At 40.6% G+C, this 21,853-nt stretch overlaps 1 protein-coding gene across 1 annotated transcript in view; it reads right to left on the minus strand.

Annotated features, from left to right (window-relative positions):
- Window positions 1–21,853, minus strand: part of ITK (IL2 inducible T cell kinase) — a 58,440-nt gene that overhangs the window by 10,810 nt on the left and 25,777 nt on the right. The window contains exons 5-11 of the mRNA XM_047091959.1: window positions 20,831–20,871; window positions 18,354–18,505; window positions 13,816–13,881; window positions 9,261–9,315; window positions 1,953–2,035; window positions 983–1,116; window positions 499–573 (exon numbers count right to left, since the gene is read on the minus strand). Of these exons, the coding sequence (XP_046947915.1) occupies window positions 499–573; window positions 983–1,116; window positions 1,953–2,035; window positions 9,261–9,315; window positions 13,816–13,881; window positions 18,354–18,505; window positions 20,831–20,871 (606 nt within the window). The remainder of the gene's footprint in view (window positions 1–498; window positions 574–982; window positions 1,117–1,952; window positions 2,036–9,260; window positions 9,316–13,815; window positions 13,882–18,353; window positions 18,506–20,830; window positions 20,872–21,853) is intronic.

Below are 21,853 nucleotides of genomic sequence, written 5' to 3' on the forward strand. Positions count from 1 at the left end.
CCTAGATAGAATGTTATCTTCTTGATAATATAACCTAAATATGGCAAATAGTATAAGCTTTAGACTTAGAACTTAGATCTTAAAGTTATTTCCACCCCGCTAATAATAACATAGGATATGCATTTAAAACCATGAAAAATGTTTGTGGGGACAGATTACATGGAAAGAGGAAGGAAAATGGCATTAATCAAGATCTCAAAGAAAGTAAATGAAAGGGTTCTTGCAACGCCTCAACTATTTTTCTCTACCTGATTGAAAATGTTTTATTGTTGGGGCACCTGAGTGGCTCAGTTGGTTAAGCGTCCGACTTCGCCTCAGGTCATCATCTCATCCTAAATTGATCTCATCCAAAGTTGGCCACTCAACTGACTGAGCCACCCAGGCGCCCCAAATGGTCATTTTTAAGTCTGGAGAAGAATTAGGTACATGGAAAGCCCATTCAGAATTTGCCCCAGACCTTTAGGGATGTGATATGACAGTCCTGAATGCACTGCTCACCATATCTCAGTCCTGCTGTGACTGGGGCTTTCTGCCTCCAGGAACAAACTGGATACCGGAGTCGAGTGACCAGACCTGGGTTGATTAAAAAGTGAAAGGTGGCAGTTAGAGCTTTACTATAGCAACTGTTCAAATTAAACCACCAGGAAAAAAAAAAAAAATAACCCAGTGCAAAAGCTATTTTTATTCTGGAAAACAAATCCCAACGCCCAATCACTGATATCACACTCCCTCCAACAAGTCATAAAAACAGATGGGCAGGTGGTGAAATCCCATGAGTCTAACCACAGAATTTGCTAGTGGAAAACATGCAATATGATCAAATATTCGGCATTCTTTTCTATTTATAGATTTAGTTATTATTTATGGTCAGTTTGCCTGCGATGAAGAAACCCGGCTGGGAATTTGTCATTTTTTTTCCCAAGTTCCCCAGTGAGTGCCCCCCCCCCCCGCCCCCGCCCTGGCCTTGTCCTTTAGAACTTACCTCCTCCATTGTGCTGGTGGTAATTGATGAGGAGAGGGATGGAATCAAACACATACTTTTCAGCCACATAATATCGCTTGGGGTTATCATTAGTTTCCTTGATGTGATAATGCTTGATACAGGGGTTGTTCTCACTTAAACAAAAGAAGCATAAATGCAGTGATTATTAAGAAGCAATGTTTAGACACAAAAATGTCTACTGGTATCAGCTTCGTATGAGCTTTGTTTTTTACCCTCTCAGAAGGATGGCAGATATTAATTCTTACTGGACTTTGCTTATTGCCAAACTGCTTTGTTGTTACTTATTTTTTAATTACAATAGAATTTGAGACCTGGATTGGCTCTTAGATATTTTTTTACAGAGGAGGAAACAGAGGTATGGAGCGGGACAGACAGCATGAGGGTCTTGCAGTCAGCTGGCTGGAACATGGCCACTTGAGCTCCATTGTCTCAGAGAGGCACCATCAGCTGTCTGAGCCTCGGTTTCTTCGATGGAAAGGAGCATAGTAATACCTGCCTTCAGAGCTGATTAGGATCAGAAACTGTAGGTTTCAGACACACGGTAAAGACTCAGTAAATGGTAGGTAGCTTTGTTAGCAGAGCCAGAACTAAATACGTATCTTCTCGCTTCTTTCTGGCTGAAAGTATCTTCTTTGTTAGCTGTGGGTTAAATGATAAACGCATCAAGTGCAGAGTCAAGTATTTTATTTCTTTAGAGCTCTGCACGCAGGGATGCTAATTTAGGAGAGACAGTGGCGTCTGGACCCAGCTCTGTCACTCTCCAGGAAAATGACTTCAACAATGTCCTTAATCTCCCTGGCCTTGATTTTCTCAGAGGGATCAGCAAAAGCACACTGTTTCGAGCCACCCCTCTAGCTCTTGCCCTGTCTGATGGTGCTGTGTGTGGCCTATTGCTCACCCACCTCAGGACTATCTCTCCCCACTTTGCTGAGCTGAGTTAGCCCCGTACCTTACAACGGCTTTAGTGAAAACAGACACGGTGTAAGTTCCTGGAGTCCTGGAATCTCGTACCATGAAGGCTCCTTCTTTGGCCTGGAATGGTTAGAAAATACAGAAGGTTAGTGATCCCAGGAAACCCGGCTCCTGCATCCAGCTCTACTTTCTTGTCTGTGAAAGGAGAAAATACTATAGGCCAGCTTTGCACAGAGCAGAATTTCAGCAATAATGGCTAGCATTTCACAGGCTCAAGCAACAGGTATTTCTTAAGGTCCTACCATGGATCAGAGACTTCTGGTGATGACATAAGCAGTGCATGAAGACACATAAATGCAAGGCTGCCCTTTTGGAGCTCACCATGTACCAGCCTCATTACAGATATTGTCCAACCCTCACCACAACACTGCAGTCTAGACGTCACATCCTCAATTTACTGATGAGGACACTGAGTGCCACAGAGCTTCCGTGACTTTCCCACCATCCGCAACTAGTACGCGGTGGACCTGGGATTTGAACCTTGCACGTGGCATGTGAGCAAAGGCCATGCTCATTCTGCTGCTCCAGGGTACCTCTGCGCAACAAATGTTAGAAACCACTTCTCCATTCCCCTCCAAGGGCACAAAGCTTTCTGACCTGGAAGCTTTGTCAGTTTCTTCATGGGAACGTATTTATCAGGCCCTTTCTAGAGTGCTGATTTTGCTGCAGGGCAAAAGGAGAAAAAAACATGAAGTTCCTGGTTGCATGAGGGAAGAGGAGAGAAGGAAAAGCCCCAAGACTGTGCTCTTCACTCCCCTTGACAGTTTTGCCGGTGCTAACGAATCAAGCACAAGCAAATGGATATGCCAATTTATCCGTTCCTGGTGGAAACATTACAATCTGAACTCTGTTTTGAGTACATCACATCTAATGCTGTGTTCCTGCCCAGTTGTAAATGCGTGCTGGTAATATTTGCAAAAGCTATTACTATGAGTTACTTAACTTCAACATAGAGAGGGCCACAAGTGAAGGCCAGAGAAACACATGAGCCTCATGTGTGAGCCACATAGACTGGTAGCATATGGAGCACAGTATGTACGATTTAGAACGATGCAAGCCCCTCCATCCCCAAAGTGGATTGTCTACACGCCGTGAAAGCAATACACACAGATGGCCATGCTAACTGTTTGAACCCTAGAATCTCAGCATTATAGGATGTTTAGCAGCATCCCTGGCTTCTATCAACTGGATGTCAGACACTGCCAAGTTGTCCCTGGGGGACAAAATCACCCCAGTTGAGAACTACTGATCTGGCCTCATTCCCTATACTCCTGTGTCCCAAACTTTGTTGATTATCACAATCACCTGAAGAATCTGAAGCACAGAACAAGACAAAACAAAACAACAAACACCTAACCGTGCTTCACCCCATGCATATGACTTTTGAATCACCATGACTGGCAACCTGGTTCGTGAACTTTTTAGAAGCTTGCCTTGTGATTCTTAAAAAAAAAAAAAAAAAAAAAAAAAAAAAAGGTTTGTTTATTTTGAAGGAGGGTGGGAAGGGCGGAGAGAGGGAGTGAGAGAATCCCAGGCAGGCTCCACACTGTCAGCACCAAGCCTGATGCAGGGATCGATCCCATGAACCAGGAGATCATGACTTGAGCTAAAATCAAGAGTCAGACATTTACATGACTGAGCCACCCAAAGGCCCCTGCTGTGCAATTCTTACCGACTTGCAGGTTTGGGCTCCACTGACTTAGCTGAACATGTAGCTCCTATTTGTAATATCCTGATGAGTAGTCTCTATCTTTAAACAGTAGTAAAACTCAGTGTGGAGCCTGCTTAAGATTCTCTCTCTTTCCCTCAGCCTCTCTCTCCTGCTCTCTCTCTAAAATAAAAAATAAAATAAAATAAATAAAAGAGCTTTTATAAATAAATAAATAAATAAATAAAAATAGCTTTTGAGGCACAATTTATATACCATGACATTCTCCCGTTTCAAGTGTACAATCCAATGATATTTAGTAAATTTACAGAGTTGTGTCACCATCACTACAATCCAATTTTAGAACATTTTCATTACTCTCAAAATATACTTCTATTTGCACCCTGGCCACACTAATATGCTTTCTGTTTCCATAGATTTGCCTGCTCTAGGCCTTTCATGTAAATGAAATAATATAATATGTGGTCTTTTGTGCCTGGCTCCTTACAGGTAGCATATTGTTTTCCAAGATTTATCCAAGTTGTAGTATGTATCAGTCCTCCATTCCTTTTTATGGCTGAATAATATTCCATCGTACGGATGTATCACATTTTGTTTACCTGTTCATCAATGGATGGACATTTGGGCTGTGTCCACCTTACGGCTACTGTGAATGGTGCACCCGTGTCTGGCTTCTTTTGATCAAACCACTTTTGTGATATTCGTCCATGCATTACATGTAGCATAGCTTATCTTCAGAGATTTCCCCCTTTATCAAATAATGAAGCTTTTGCTCTTGCCTCATTAGAATGGGATGGGTTAAACTCAAGGCAGGAAGGAACAAAACTTCAGCAGAGGAAGATTTTATCTGCATATCTTATTCTAAAAGGGGAAGAAACAGACCAAAAAACCCCCAGACGTTTATCAAATGTTTGTGAAGAGGGGAACGTGAACATCTCTTCTATTTAATTAGTAATGTTTTGTTGTTGTTCTTATTCTCCCAAAGAAGCCATTATTTTTTTAAAACAAAACAAAACCGTAATCAGAGTGGGGCCCAGCTGTGAACAAGAGTAATCCACAGACGTGAGAAAAAGGGGAGGTAATGTTTGCAGGCAGCTCGGCTAAGCAGGGGAGGTTCAGAGCTCTTCCCCCATCATACTTGCTCTAGGTGGCATTCAGTGAGGGCGACAGGAAACTCTCATGTGGGGCTGAGGCAGTCTAGAGTTCTGAGGAAAATGAGGCATCCAGCATGTGCCTTACCACTTACTTCCTGCAAAGGGCTCAGAGGAAGTCACAACCACTAAGAACACTGTAAAGGGTCTTTGTTCATATCACCATCATGCAAAGGGGGCACTGACTTGTACAGTTTAGCCAGAAGAGGGGCCCTTGTTCCCTTCGGACATTTTTAAGGTTTCAGTTTACCTTTTACTAATTTTCAAAGAGGCAACAATAGGGGAAAAAGCCGTGGAGATGGTGAAATATATGGATGGGAATTATGGGATGGGAGAATAGAACTTAGCTCATATATTCTCTTGTTAACTGTGTGTGTGTGCATGTATATGTGTGAAGACGCACCCCTCCTCTAGTCCAGAACCATGCCACTGATTCACACTCTGAACGTGGCCTCAGTTTACTCTTTTGTAACACAGATGTTCTTCAAAGGGAATTCTTACTCTACCAGTCTATAATTCTGTGAATTCCAGCTGTTTCCTGTTTAAATGTATGAGCTTCGCTTTCCTCATCTGTAAGATTCCCTTTGTAAGGTTGTTGGGAGAATTAAAGTGTATAGAGCCATTCCTGGAATATACCAGAACAATGACTGTTAGGGCTATCATTAGCCATTGTTGTCATATGCTATGGTATTCTGTCTGTTGGAGGTATTAATTCCTCCAGCACACGTGCGCGATGCTGTAAGCCATGAAATCCCTGCTTGCGAGGAATTTACTCTCTAACTAAATGGGTTAAGACAGAAGATAAACTGCTGAGTCCCAAGAGAGAGTGAGAACAGTGCCACTGGAGAAGTAATGACATTGCACCAGAAAGGTTCAAAGGACAGACAACCACGTTCCATGGCCAGGGAGATGGAAAGCATGAGAAGCTTCTTAGAGGAGGTGTTATCTGATGAATGGATAGGACGGTGTAGGAAATGCTTTTCTGTAGTTCCTAAACTTGGGTAACTTCCAGAATCACCTGGGTGCCACCTCCGGAGGTTCTGGTTGGTGAGGCCTAGAGTTTGGAATCTGTATTTCTATAAAGAACCCCCAGTGATGCCCTTGATCAGCCAGTTTCTCTTTAAGCATAGTTGTTAATTTAAAAACATTTTTTAAGCATTTAATGTATTTAATATTCATTCAACACATATTTGTTGAGTAATTACTTTGTCATAAATACAGTTTGGGTTTCTAGGTGCAGCGGGAACAAGATAAAGCCTTTCTATTCTGGTGGAGAACTGTGGATGGGGCAGTACATTAGGAGCTCTAGTTGATAAAAATCTATCAATCCATCTCTTAAGCGTCCTACACTTGTTAGATAACAGAGATACTAAACACACCCACGAAACAATTCTGCTATTGTTTCAAGCAGCCGACGATACAGGGACCTGCTGATGTTTGCCCTTATATTACCTAAGAAGGCAAAGAGGATTTGGTAAAGTAGTTCAGAATATTAGCACGGAGGAATGTTTCAACTGCCCCAGAAAGCAAAATGTATTTAAGTGTCTCCAAGGAACTGCTGTCGAACAGGAAACCTCTTCAGCTTGTCATTAAATGTGGGCTGTTTCAAGGGCTCATGGGTAACACTTCATTAACCAACGTGTGATTGAAAATAACAAAACTGCACTTGTTTAAACTCCATATAATTCAGGTTTTTAATTAATTTTGCAATCCTTTCAATTAGTTCTTATCGGTCAGGTTTTGCTGTTATCCAGTAACATAGCTTGGCTGAAGTAGGAGCTGAGCCCGCTGCATACGCATCATAAGTTTGGCTAGAAAACAATACAGATTCCCAGGAACTGACTCTGGAGATTCTGATTCTGTAGGTCTGGGTGGGGGCCTGGGATTCTGGATTTTTAAGTTTCCCAGTGGTTCTAATGCGTGGTCTACTGGGGACCACAGGAAATCATGAAGTGCAGAGTTGATGTGGAACCAAGGAGAAAGCAGGGTCCAGTAATGACTCAGATCGATTCCTCTTTCCCCCTATGAGATCTGACTCTTCAGAGTCGTCTCTGAACTCTGAGGCCACTGCCAGCCTGCCTCAGGCTCATAGTTTATCTTGGATTGTCCTCTGACTTTTCAGTTTGCCTTCTTTTTCAGTACAGCCTAAAGTTTGTCGAGGTCAAAGATCCTGTCTCAAACACCCCTAAGTGCTTAGTCCTGTGCTCAGCAAAATGGTAAGGTACTTGAGTTTATAGCCAGATATCCTAATAAAGGAAATGGTGCACACACGCCGAAGCTGAGAGGGCTGCTAACGGAGACAGATGACATAGTGCAGGCTGTCTGTTGTGTCCCTCACTGGTAAGCACACAGAGTCTTTTGAGAAATCCGTAAACAACTGAACTTGCTCTCTTTGATGAGAGCAAGCTGCCCAAGGGCAGAACATCTCACCTTGTCCTCTTTGCTAGCAGCTTGCTAATTGGCAACTTACCCGAAGAAGATGAAGTTCATTGCTCCCCAGTATGACGATGGGTTTTTCCTTCTCCCCTCCCCTTTTCCTCTTACAGAAATTCTATTTTTGCCTTTGACGGAATGAATCAATCTGTCACCAGTTTCCCCTTCTACAAAAGTAAATTGCATGCCAATAATAAACTGCATGCCTTTAAATTAATCTTTAACAATATTTATTAACCCTCCACCTTCCCATCACAGATTTTCATTCCCTTCCTGGCACCTTCCCAGGTCTCCTTCTCTAAATCTCATCACTAACTGGGCAAATAGTGGCTACCAGTTTGGGTAGCCAGCTGTCCCAGTTTGTCCAGGACTGAGGGCAGGCTGGGATTTCTGGGCACAGAACTCTCAGTTTTAAAACTGGGACAGTCCCAGGACCAACCAGGATGAGTTGGTCACCCCACCTTCATCCCGTGCAGGAGAGATTTGCAGTTTAATTTAAATTTCTTACAGACAGGAAAACCTTTAAACACAAACTAGAAGATATGGTGCAATGGCAGGGACAAGGTTGACATTTTGGCACAGGGAGACTAATGTTTCCAACAACACATACCTACAGTTTGCTGGTCTCATCGGTAAGACTAGTGTTGGGCACGGGTCATTAATGTCTGAATATTAGACTCGTCTGGAGAGATTTTTCTCTGAATTATTAATGCTTAGCTCCTACCAACTAGATATTCTGATTTAATCCATCTGGTGTGAGGCTTGGGCATTGGTATTTTAAAAAAATGTTTCCCATGTGATTCTAATGTGCAGACAGGCCCAAGAACCACTGCTTTAGGCATATATGCTGGTAAATTAATTGATTGCTCTGTGGAAGACTTTTTTCTCAATACTTCCATACATTTGGTTTCTCTGAAAGAGCTATAAATGTGCAGTTTTAAGTGCTACTCAAAGTGTGGTCTGCAGTTGGGTGCCAGTTGGCAGATTTTTGCTGGCCCACCACCAGACAGAAAGGGAAATTGAGAGAAAGCGGTTAGACATTTTTTACAGCACTCAGACTAATTTTGTGTCTAATAAATCAAAGACTAATAAAAAATTAAACTTGCAGGTTTTGTGTCCTTGCTTCTTTATTTTTTTTCTAGTAGTTCATTTTTATTTATTTTACACAATATAAGCCTATGACAAATTGGAAATTGAAAAACAACCGCAAAAAGTGATCCATCAACACAGGTATTTGAGAGGCACTGGCACAGAGTAACAAATGGCCTCCTGGTCCAGGAAGAGAGGGTTCACCTTGAGTGCCAATCAACTGATGGCAGCTGCCTAGAGCACTGTGTTGACAAGGATCTCAAAGCCATGGACTGTGATCAACAGCGTCACATAAGATCAGGAGCAAAGGGTGACAGTATGAATCCTGGCTAACTCATTGCTGATTTAGTCCAACTCTTGTCTTGTACTCATTGAGAAACTAAGACCCAGGAGGAAGAAACATCCCCAAAGCCACAGACTGTGTTGGTGACAGAACAGCGATTAGGACATTTACTTTTCCCACCACACCTTGCTTTCTCTCTTCTCATCTCTTGCTCCCTTGATTCTGACATCCTTGGGCAAGATCAGTCCTGCTATCCACACTGCATGGCTCTTAAGAACTGATGCATCAAAATAAATTAAAACAAGTGATGTATTTCTCCTGGGCTACAGCCCAACCAAGTAGCATGTAAGTCACTGCCACCCCTGACCTAGCCAGAGAAGCAGGCAAGGAAAACTAGCCCCATGGCTCCCCATCACAGACAGAAAGGCCACTATATTTGTCATGACAGTTGCGTGTCATTACCAAGACATGAGACCCTCCATGGGGGTCTTATCCTGTTGTATGCTAGTTTCTATAAATCCCCAGAATATTTTCACTGAACATGAAAATCACTGTTAATCTAATATATCAACTTACTACATTGGCATAAACCATAGTATGGCTGAAAAAAAAAGCACAATTCATTTTATTTTAAGTCAAAGGCAGGTCAAGGAGACTTACTGTGTCCAAAAGAAGTTTTTCAGCTTTGTCTCGGCTGATACTCTTATTGTACCACCTGAAAGCAGGAGAAAGTCATATGTCAATGACACTTAAATGTTTAAAAATTATTTACTTGTAAAAGGTAATTAATTCTAGAAAATGATTTGGTCATTTTCTATTTGTACCACTGCATTCAAACTTAAAAACAAAGGTATGCACCATATCCGGGTAATAAAATGTTTAACTGGAAGGGAACAAATGAATTAGAATTGGTAAAATAGAGATAATTTTTGAAGCTGGGTTTTGGGTATAATGGAGGTCCATTATATTATTCTATTTTTATGAATGTTGGAAATTTTCCATAAGAAAGTTTTATAAAAACTTTATCTTCTCTATTTCATAAGTTAGTGGATGGTTATAAGTAGGATGATGCTAGGACAACTATAACAATTGAGTACAAATTTGAAAGTTTAGCCTTGTAAAATAATTGTAATATTTTCCTCTTTTAGACCTATTTTCAAAATCTTCTGCAAAGTAATTACTTTTATAATTTTGGAGTCTGGTGAAAAAAACTGAAAAGTGGTAGAAAGAATATGAACAATTTTTAGGGATGAAGTTTTTGAATTTTGCTGTTAATACTTGAGCCACATCCTGGCCTCTCTGGCCATTTATGAGATAAGAGGAAATAGAATGGTCATCAGTTCACAATGAATTTTGAATAGTATAAATTTCAGAGGAGAGAACTTTTAGATGGGAAGGAACACCACTCACCAAACTTGTTGTCTACTAGAAAGTAGCCACAGGGGCACCTGAGTGGCTCAGTTGGTGATTTCAGCTCAGGTCATGATCTCACCATTTGTGAGATCTAACCCTACATTGGACTCTGCGCTGATAGCATGGAGCCTGCTTGGGATTTTCTCTCTCCCTCTCTCTCCCCTCCTCCTCTGCTCGCTCTCTCTCTCAAAATAAATAAATAAACATTTAAAAAATTTAAAACATAAAAAGTAGTCAGAATATGGGAATTAGTGGACCCATCTGAGCCTTTTTTTTTAAATACAGTAAGTGAGAGAGAGCACATGTGTGCACATGTGCATGTGAGCAAACGGGGGAGGGGCAGAGGAAGAGGGAGAGAGAGAATCTTGAGCAGGGTCCATGCCCAGCATGGATGTGGGGCTTGATGTGGGGCTTGACACAAGGTTCCATCTCATGACTGTGAGATCATGACCTGAGCTGAAATGAAGAGTGGGATGCTTAACCCACTGAGACACCCAGGCTCCCCTACCTGAGCTTTTTTTTTTTTTTTTAATTTTTTTTTTCAACGTTTATTTATTTTTGGGACAGAGAGAGACAGAGCATGAACGGGGGAGGGGCAGAGAGAGAGGGAGACACAGAATCGGAAACAGGCTCCAGGCTCCGAGCCATCAGCCCAGAGCCTGACGCGGGGCTCGAACTCACGGACCGCGAGATCGTGACCTGGCTGAAGTCGGACGCTTAACCGACTGCGCCACCCAGGCGCCCCTGAGCTTTTGAATATCATACAACAGAATGGTATTTTATACATCAGCTGATTTTATACATCAGCTCTTGTAACTTAACTAGTTGAGGGATGGCAAATAGGCTTCATCTCTTGTGCAAGCTCTGATCAGTTCATCACAGCTGCCTAAAGATGTGCACCTGAGCTCAGTAGGTAAGTGTGTCACTATCTAAAAGGGATGTCAACCCTGAGTTCAGGCACCGGGAGGGAAGGGCAGCAAGAGTGCCTCCTTCATCTGTCTGACCCTTCATTTTAAGGAAAAGGGATCTGAGATCCAGCCTGGTGAGGAAACTTGCCCAAGGTCATGCCCTCAAGTCAGGGCAGGAAACCTGAAGCCAATCAATGGATTTCACAGCCCATGATTATGTTCCCAGATGGTACATTTTTGAGTTCTTACACAGATATCCCCTGAAAGTAGACAATATTAAGTGCAAGGATAAAACATTATCATACTGGGTATTTTATTTTTATTTATTTTTATTTTTTTGAGATCATTTGAACTTTTTTGTTCAGGAAGACAGAATATTTATTTATTTATTTATTTATTTGTTTTCTAATATGAAATTTATTGTCAAATTGGTTTCCATACAACACCCTCATACTGGGTATTTTAAATATACACAGATATATACTTCTAAATGACTGGATGTTTGGAATTCATTTTATTCCCTAGCTGCAATTCCATAATCTGAAAATGCAAACTGATAGTATATAGAATAAATAGGTCTCACAGACTGTTTTGTTTGTATAGTATAGGGTTTTGTTTTTTTTTTTAAATGACTTAAAATACCTTCAGGAGGAGGAATACACCTTTTTATTTCCCTGGGTTCCACCATTCCCTATTGCTTTATACTCTGTTGGAATTTTGAGTTTGCCCCCTCTATCATAAAGGATGAGATTCTGATAAAAGCAAAAAACAAACAAAACTTTCCAGCCCAGTGATCATTTGAAATGAATACCTATTTTGTCCTAAAGGCATTGACTATAAAAAAATTGAAAGAATTTTATTTAGGCATATTTCATATATGCTTCATTGCAGCTCAAGTGTTCTTGGAACTGATGACTCTTCTGTTGGCTGAGAGAGGGGCTACTAACACATACTTGATCAAAACCAGTCTCAGGTTGAGAGACTCTTCAGAAAATGACCACTCTTCATTGCAGAGTCTATTAGAATTTCAGCAACACATAACTTGACCACATATGAACTAATAAGAGCCCAAATGTGTTAATAGAAGTCTTCATTAGCTAATGTTCTTCAACCCTGGTATCATACATTTAGTGAGGACTTCAACATTTTTTTTATTTTTACATGATTTCAAAAGTATAGAAAAGCTATAAAAATACTATAAAAGAACTCCCTATACACTTGACCCAGATGAACTAATATTGACATTTTCCATATTTGCTTTACCATTCCCTCTGAATAGATATATATATTTTTTGAGCCACTTGAGAATAAACTACAAAGATTTCAGTATGTATTTATTTCTAATATGTGGAATATATGCGTATATGAACATAGTACAATTGCCTAAATCAGGAAATTTAACATTGGCACACTACTGTTACCTCATTTCAGACTCTATTCAAATCTCACTGGATATTCCAATGATACATTTTGTCTCTATCATTTTTTTTTTTTAATTACTCAAGATCCAATCCAGGATTACTAGTGCATTAGTCAGCACTCATCTCCTTAGGCTCCTTCAATATGAACCAATTTCTCAGCCTTTTGTGTCTTTTATGATATTAACATTTTTGAAGAGCACAGGCCAGTTATTTTGTAGAATATCTTGCAATTTGGAGTTGTCTCTTATTTCTTCATGATGAAATTCAAATTAGGCATGTTTGGGTGGGAATATCACAGAAGTGATGTTGTGTCCTTCTCAGTGCGCCACATCAGGAGACCCGGGATGTCTGTTTGCCCTGTTGTTGATGTGAACTTTGATCACTTGGTTAAAATGAGGGCCTACCAGCTATTCGCACTTTATTGCTGATGAGTGATTTGTGAGAACATACTTTGAAACTATGTAAATATCAAACTTTCGCCTCCCTAGTTGTGATATTCATTGATGATTCTTGCCTGAATTAGTTGATACTTTGAGTTACAAATGGTGATTTTTAAACGTGATTTTACCTTGAACATTCATTAGCTGACATTCTATTTATTTATTTGTTTATTTATTTACCTATCAAGCTGTTATTGATTCTTATTTTATCGATGGATTATAATCTATTACTGTCATTATTTATTTTGATACTCAAATTGTCTCAGATTTGTGCAGAAGGAACAATTTTAAGCTGACTTCTGTGCCCATTTGACACATCCACACGATTAAAATATTTGGGGGGGGGGAAATAATTCTTTACTTTTGGTGCAAGGTGTTCCAAGTTCATCCTATTCTTTCCCTGCATCAACTCTGAATCCCCAGCCATTTTTCCAAGAACTCCATTTTAGTGGGCAGTGTTATTTAGAAAGGACGATCTGTGAACACAATGTTGCTGTGGTGCTGTTGCTTCTGGGCCTTTCAGCAGCTGAGCAAGGGAATATACATACGTGGTATCCACTACAATTGGGTTTTATTAAATGTCAAGTAGTTCTGTTAAAATTATATCCATGTGAACCCTTCTATAAACAACAGCTTGAAATGAACAATACAAGCTAAGCAGATATTTAATACCCATTTGTCTGTTATTTTGGTATTGGAAGTATTGTCTTAGAGCATGTTTTAAGTAAGTTTGTATTTGATCCAGTCTTCATAGTATTTTTTTTCTCCTTAAGTAAGACCAAGATTGCTGGAAGAATCTTTTCCTTTCACCACAATCTTCATAGGTATCTTAGAATCATCTCTTTGATAAAAGGGGAGGTGAGTGCACATATCTTCCCCTTCTCCTATTTAGAGTGTTCCTCTACTGTGTATTTAGGGATCAAAGTACAAGAGGGAAAAAAGTCCTGGTACTTTTACAATCAACTAGTAATTTACTCCTAATCTAAGGAGGACTTTAGTACCATGTTTTTAGAAAACAAATAAAATATCTTACTCATAGGTTTCCAGGCTATTTGGAGACTTTTCCACCAGATAACTGCTTGGTACATATCCTTCATGCCTGTTAAGAGGGAAATTAGTGTTTAGACCATTATAGGACTAATTTTCACTTCTCCATTTTATAGGTTATTCAATCCACTAAAAGCCTTTTAAGGTAGGGGATTCTTGCATTATTTGGCATTCATAAGACAATTTAAAGTTTTAGAATAAAAGAATGGCTAAAAAAACCCAACAATTTGCTATCTGTCAAAGGCAAAAAATTTCACCATTAATATATGAATCATTATAAATAAAAATTTTTTATGTTTATTTTTGAAGGAGAGAGAGAGAGCATGAGCAGGAGAGAGGCAGAGAGAGAGAGGGAGACACAGAATACGAAGCAAGCTCCAGGCTCTGAGCTGCCAGCACAGAGACTGATGTGGGACTCGAACTCACAAACCTCAAAATCATGACCTAAGCCAAAGGCAGATGCTTCATGGACTGAGCCACACAGGCTCCCCTGAACAATAGTAAATAAAAAGTGGCTATTTTACTTAAAAAGATGTTTGTTGCTCTCCTCATTGTGAAATTTCCTCTGATGGAAAAAGGTCTCTATTTTCTCTAAGGAAACATTTTTGGGGGGGGGGGTGTGATAGTCAGTATTTTTTCCACTTTAGTGCTTCAATTATATATAGTCAGGAAACCAAAATAATTAAAATATAAAAAATCATTTTCCAACCACAGGTCCCAAAAGATACTGCCACTCAGCATCATAAGCTTTTAATTCAAGGACTCCCTAATGTTTCTTTTTGTTAATTCAACTCCTTCAGACACAAATGGTAAAACACGAGAAAAAAGAATAAAGTCACGCTGGATTTGGAGGTGGGACTTTCTTTTGAGCAGGAATACATATTTGTGCATAAACAAAGACATGGTGGATAAAGAGACCAATCGGCACCTCAAAATACTTTACATTTGTGCATAACTTTGTATTTTCCAAAATAATTTCACATATATTATTGCACTTAATGCTACAAGGTGAAAACAATGTTTCTTCCACTCTCTGGGCCTCTGGCTCCCTAAGTGTACAATGAGGGACCTAGATTGCACATAAAATTCCTCTAGAGTCTGACAGTCTATAAAAAGTTGCCTAAGAGTTTCTTGCTCTTTACTTCATAAAGTATTTTAATTTTTGTATAACAAAGGCATTTTTCAATTTAGTGATTATGTTTACTGGGGAATGTGTAATCTATTTCACAGAATCGTTTTGGGGAGTGAAGATATCAAGAACAGGGATGTCAAATATGGGATGATTATCTCATATCTTGTGCCCATGGCTGACACTGCTAGTCAATCGTGGCATGCTTCCTTCGGAGAATTGAACATCCAGCTTCAGAATCATCCTTAATGTGGTGCTCAAGGCAGTCTGGGCCAATTGATGGGGGTCAAGTCATTCTAAAATTTGCTATTTCTCTTCTATCTATCTTTTCAAATCCCTCTTAATTATGTCTGGTTTTGCCACACCATATGTTTACAATTATATGAATAGGTCAAATACCATTTTTGCTTTGAAATAGAATAACTGTGTTCTAATATGCCAGCCACATAATATTATGTGCTAATAGCATCCCAAATGGTAATTCTCTTCACTTGGATGTGGATGTAGAATTTGCAAAGCACCTTTCGCGTTTATCATCTCATTGATTTCCTCAACAATGTGAGATAGACAGAGCTGACATTATCGTCTGCATTTTACACAGAAGGAAATGGATCCACAGAGGTTAAGCGCCTTTTCCAAAGACATACAGCAAGACCAGCTGATGCTGAAGTCCAAGTCTTCTGTCTCCCGATCTTGTGTACTTTCCACTATACTGCACTATTACAAAGTACACTGGGGAAATTCCCAAAACACCAGTTAGACTCTAGGGTGTCCTCTTTGATGGCCTTTGAAGTGCAGAGCTGAGCATTTCCAAAGGCCACTGAGCAAAGGGTAAGCTGTCATTTGGGGAAATGCAACCTAGGAGAAGAAATTTCCTGGCACATCAGGTGTGCTAAATAAATGCCAGTTGATTGAGGGAGTGAATTTCTGAGTAAATTCCTCTAGTGTCTGTAGAAACGGACTGTCTTAAACCTGTTTCTGATATGAGCCTCCTTATAATAGGCAAAGAGAAGGTGTTGTGGCCGGGCCTCACTTGCCTACACAAGTCGGCTAGAGAGGGAGGTTCCACATGAAGTGCTTTGGGGTCTCTTCCCAGCTAGCAAGCAACACTGTCTCCCAGGGCACATCGCAGTTCTTGAGCTAACTATATTTGACACCCCTTCCTCACTCCCCCTGCAGTGGCATCAAAAAGGATACTTAAAGAGAAGGCGCTTTGACAAAGAAAGTTTTGGTGCATGTAAACAGTAAAGCCTTAACCCTAAAGATATTTGTGTGCCTCTTTTTGAACTCATCCGATTAGCTTTTTTTTCTTTTTTAAGGTTAGCAATACCCAGTGTTGACACTCCCACACCCTATTGGTGGGTAGTGGCAATGTAAGTGTGGCAACCTTTCTGAGGGAATTATCTATCAAAATTGAGACCTACTCTGACTCAACAGTTCCATAATTAGAAATATGAAATACATATTTTTTCAAAAGAAAAATATATTTTCAAAAAATACGTATATTTGCATTTTTTTTTCAAAATATTGCCCAGAAACATGAGTATGAGCAATACGAGTTCTTCACTGAGGACTTGTTTAAGATAACAAAGATGGGCACCTGGGTGGCTCAGTCGGTTGAGCACCCAACTCTTGGTTTTGGCTCAGGTCATGATCTCACAGTGGTGGGATCGAGTCCCACATCAGGCTCCGTGCTGTCAGCATGGAGCCTGCTTCTAATTTTCTCTCTCTCTCCCTCTCTCTTTCTTTGTTTCTCTCTCTCTCTCTCTCAAAAATAAATAAACTCGGGGCGCCTGGGTGGCTCAGTCGGTTAAGCGGCCGACTTCGGCTCAGGTCATGATCTCGTGGTCCGTGAGTTCGAGCCCCGCGTCGGGCTCTGTGCTGACACCTCAGAGCCTGGAGCCTGTTTCAGATTCTGTGTCTCCCTCTCTCTGACCCTCTCCTGTTCATGCTCTGTCTCTCCCTGTCTCAAAAAAAAAAAAAAAAAAAAAACCAAATAAAAAGTAAAATAAATAAATAAATAAATAAACTTAAAAAAATATAACAAAGAAAACAAATACTCGGAAACTAGATGTCCCACCATTTCAGATTATTCAAGTACTTACCATATAAGCATACCTTCCAAAACCATGCGATTATTTTAAAAATAAGGTAGATTTCTATGTGCTGAAATGAAACGATCTCCAAGATATATTACTGAAGGTTAAAAGCAAGGTGAAGAGCAAAATCAATCACCTTAGTGCAAATGAAAAAAGGATGCATCTGTGTATGTATAACTTTTTTGTCTGGGATATACAAGAAACTGTTGATAGTGTTACTTTTGGAATTGACATGGGGACAGATGGAGGGGTGGCTTAGTTTTCATCTATATTTCTCTCTGCTTTTATTTAAAAAAAATAAAACATCAATCTAGGCCATCCAAATGTTGCAGTGATGGAGTGTTTTTTCTTTTTCTATATTTTTTGTCAGTAATAACCTCATACTTTAAAAATATATAAACCCCTGATATTAATATGCAAGGATGTTCATTGCAGGGTAGTTAATATTTGCAAAATATTGGAAACAATCTGAGTGCCTAACAAGGGAATTTGCTAAATTATGGTACACTTTTGTATTGGATTTGTGCAATCATTGAAATCATATTCTGGAGAATATTCCAGGGCTTGGGTAAATACCTCTGACATATTAAAAGGAAAAACTAAAGCCTTCATAAAGCAGCATGGATCTGATGCCTTAAAACTAAGCACTAGTATCTAAGTCATGTACATCTCAGAGCATTCTGAAGGTTAAAACAGCAGTTTTGTTGTATTTCAGATCAGAGAAGGGCTCATAAGTTTTTTTTTTTTCCTTTCAAAAGTCTCATAGTGGGCATTTGGTCTTTGCACAACTTAACTTTCCCCATGGATCATTTAGATGGCTAGTTGAGACAGTTAGTATAGCTAACTCTTTAGTATCTTCTTCCTGATGCCTTTTAATATAACCACCAATCTGTACCATCTCTACACGCCTTTTCTTTTCACCGAAAATAGACACTTCACAATGGGATGTACCTTCAGTCTCATCTGAACACTCAAGAACAATAGTGCTTCCATGTGGAACAAGCTGCCAATCTCCTATTCTGTGGATGTCAGTGAAAAAACCTGGGGAATTTTTAGATGGGCTTGGGGGCTGGGGGTGCTTAATAAGGGAGCATAGCAAGTGACTGTCTCTGGCACTTCTGAGAAGTAGAAAAACGTCTCTCAACCACTTCTTCCTTCCTCTTCCTTCTACCTCTGCTTTCCTCTCCTAACTCAGTGCAGCGGGCCTGCTGACAGAAGCAGGACAAATTGTCCCAGTGTTTTTTGTATCCCCACCTCACCCCAAGCACTGGGACAACAACCACAAAGATGCCTTACCCATTCCTGTCCTGCACTCTCCACCAGTGAATCTCGGAACTGTCCAGCAGGTAGTATTCCTCATTGCGTCGTAACGTAAGTTCCTGTGGGTCGTTCGTTTGATAGTCATACAAGGCAATGACAAGGGTTTCTTCAGGTTCCTGGAGTGATCGCTGAAGGTAGGAGAAAACAAAATTGAGTGATGACATAGAAAGGAGGTCAATTGTGGAACCAGGTCAATAAGTCTTGAAATGGTAACTTGCTCCTGGATCAAGGCCAGGTCAACACATGAATTCCTATAATCCACTGGGTATTTGCTGAAACCACCTGCCTTCTCTAGTTGCTTTCTTTTATGAGTTAGGGTTATGGTGCTGAATGTGACACAAAGACACTCAGTACCTGGAATTCATTGCCCTCTCATTCTGTGTGGTGAATTCTGAACACAGTGAATTCCAAGCAGTCACATGCTTTTCACACAAGTCTGCTGGTTGCACGTTGTAGACTCTTTGCCGGAAGCATCATATTCTTGGTGAAAGTGATGCAGTGAACACTAGGTTATTCAGTCCATGCCTTTCTGACTTGATTTGTGGGTTTGTTCAGATCCGGAGGATCATAGACTATCAGAGCTGAAATGCCTCTGAGAGATCACTCAATCCATTCTTTTGTTAAGAATGCAGAAACTGAAGCCCAAATGAAGAAATGGATATGGCCAAGCTTACCACATGAATTAGTCTTAAGGCTCTCTCTACTATAGCACATGGGCTCCCTTCTTCCATTTAGGGGCTCTCTTCTTCCATTTAGGGGCTCTCTTGCCTAAGTCTCTACTTCTCAGTACCTTTTTAAAGACGACATAGTGAAGATGTGAAGAAGAGACTATAAAGCAAACAGTTGTGAGAGTTCAGGATGGGCACATTTGCTACAGGTTGGCAGGTCTTGGGAGACAGTAAATATGGAAGAAATTCAGGTTACTGGCTAGGATGAGATTTGGTGTTGGGAAGCCAAAGTTTCTATTTTCACATTGAAACCTTTGATGGTATAAAAATCCTGGAGATTTAGAAAGAAAAGCTTGTCATGGTAATGTGGTATGTCACCCCAGCTGAGCCCAGATTAGGATTCAAAGTCTCAATATCTGTGGAGCTCACGAGGTGGTGTATTGGAGTACTGAAGATAAGAATAATTGGGACTGAGGTTTTCACCTGAAGAGCTAATGGAGGAAGGAGTTAAATTGAAGGGCACCTGAAGATAAAGGAGGGATATGACATGGTATTCATCCCATTATAGGACCAACTGATTGATCAATTGCTATGAAAAGAAAGGTCAGAGCAGGGTTCAAAAACCATAGTGGTACGTTTCTATAGGAGGCATCTTGGACAGCTTTGGGGGCGATTTGAATGTCACAGAGGTTTAGGAGTGCTGCTAACATTTAGTGGCAGAGGGCCAAGAATGCAAAAATCTCTGCAGTATCCCATATACTGTAAAACTTTTGAATGTCCCGTTAGACATTCATGTGGTAAGAAACCTGCTTATAATAATAATGGACAATAGTACTCTGAGCCTAGATCCTACTTCCACCCTATAGGTGGGACTATGGGCGAAACCATCTGCAAACCAGAGCTGGCTTCCCTAGAGTGGGCTTGGTATCACCTAAGTCTTGTAAATCAGTAGATTAGAGGAGTGTTTCTCCCACTTCAGTGTGCCACAGAATCACCCGGAGGTTTATTAAATTGCAGGTGGCTGGGCCCCTCTCCCAGAGTTATAAATATAGTAGGTGTGGGTGGGGCCTGAGAATCTACAGTGCATTTCTAATAAGCTACCAGGTGAGGCTGATTCTGCTGGTCCAGGAACCACACTTTGAGAACCACCATGTGAATTAAAGCCCACCATCTCAGAAGCTCTGCTGCCTAGTAACTTACCTGCTAAGTTGCTGAATGGCCTTGGAAAAGCCTCAAAACCTCCCTTGGGACTTGATGTCCCAAGGTTTAAAATGAGAATAAAACTATAACCCTCTGAAGTGGCTAGAATGGAGAGTGAGGGAAGGAGGCCTTCTCTGTATATATAAGTACACACACACACACACATAAAGATATAGATATAGATATATATCTTTGAAATAGATAGTAAAAGTATGGAAGTACTTAGAAAAATATAAAGTATTATCAAAATTAAGGTATGGAGTAAACACATCATTTTTCATAGATAGCTGTTATTGTACCCCAAAGTGGTCAGGTGGGGGGATGCACAGTTTGGTACAATAAATTTTTGTTGAGTGAATAAAGTGAACTCAGGATTTAGTAACTAAGTGGTCCTTTTGCATAAACTGACCCATGAGACAGGTCCAAGAAACCCAGGGTGTTCATTTCGGCTGAATTACTACAACCTGCTGTATTTGCCCAGGATATGAGAAATCTGGGGGTGGGGGGAAATGCAAAGGGGACATGGCATTCAGGCAGTTGCAGCACTGGGCGCCCATCATGCCCAGAGCTTGAATCCTCACTCACCCTGTTGTCTTCAGGAGTAGGAGGAAGAGGCTTCTTTGAAGCTGAAATGAGAAAAACAGAAAAAGAAAATGAGTATGAAACCGAATGTGCCCAACCGGAGGTGAAAAGTCAGGGGGCTTTTCAGAGAAAAGCAGCCCTTAGGAGAACAACAGAAGAAAAGAGCCAAGAAAGAAGGAGATGATAAGACGCAGAGAAATGAAAACCGGCCTTATAGAGCCAGTTTTTTTTTTTTTAATCTCTTTTGGCCTCTTGGTTCCCCATTTCATTTTCTAGAATATTCCAGAAACTTCTAGAAGTTCATATTTAGTATTCCCAGGAAAAGCCTAATCCAAAGGTTGCTACAGAGGCATTAGGCTTGTGTCCTTCTCTGTGGGCCAGGAGACCTCCACAAAGGCACCTACCACCTGCTCAACCCCGGAGTGGGAATTGGTGACTCAGGGTAACAGTGAGTCACTGGCTTCTTGAGGCAGCCGTGGGCTTGGGGAGAGGGTGGGTGAGGTGAGGGGTCATTGAGTTATTTTTTGGGAGGGCTGGAATCTACTTTTAGTTACATTAACACTTCTGAGCATGTGTTCTTGCTGCCTTCTCCAAACAACACACACTCAGCACCTCTCTCTCTCTCTCTGTTTGTGTCTCCATGTCTCCGTCGCTTTACCTCTCCTCTATACCTCTATACCTTCTTTTCTCCTTTGTCCTATCTTCTTTATGTCTCTTTTCTTCTTGCCTTCCTTTCATCTCTTCCTCTCTGTCCTTCAGTATTTTTCCTTTGAGGCACTGAAAAGGTCAGGCCTAGAATCAATAGACCAAGGTCGAATATCTGGGAGTATGTGTGGCATGGGAGGCAGCACATAGGCTTGTGCTCAGTTCAAGGATTATTTAATAATTAGAGATAAGACAGGAATAGGCTCCATAAATAGGTGGTGAGATCCTCATCTCTGCATGAGATTGACTCATTGCATGAAGTTGATCCCTGCCTGAGTTGGACAGTAACTCTCAGGATTGCGAGTAGAGGAGACCCACACA

The sequence above is a fragment of the Lynx rufus genome, unplaced genomic scaffold, assembly GCF_022079265.1.
Source record: "Lynx rufus isolate CCGP_SWC_20201006 ecotype Redwood Valley unplaced genomic scaffold, mLynRuf1.p SCAF_1, whole genome shotgun sequence".
Taxonomy (NCBI): domain Eukaryota; kingdom Metazoa; phylum Chordata; class Mammalia; order Carnivora; family Felidae; genus Lynx; species Lynx rufus.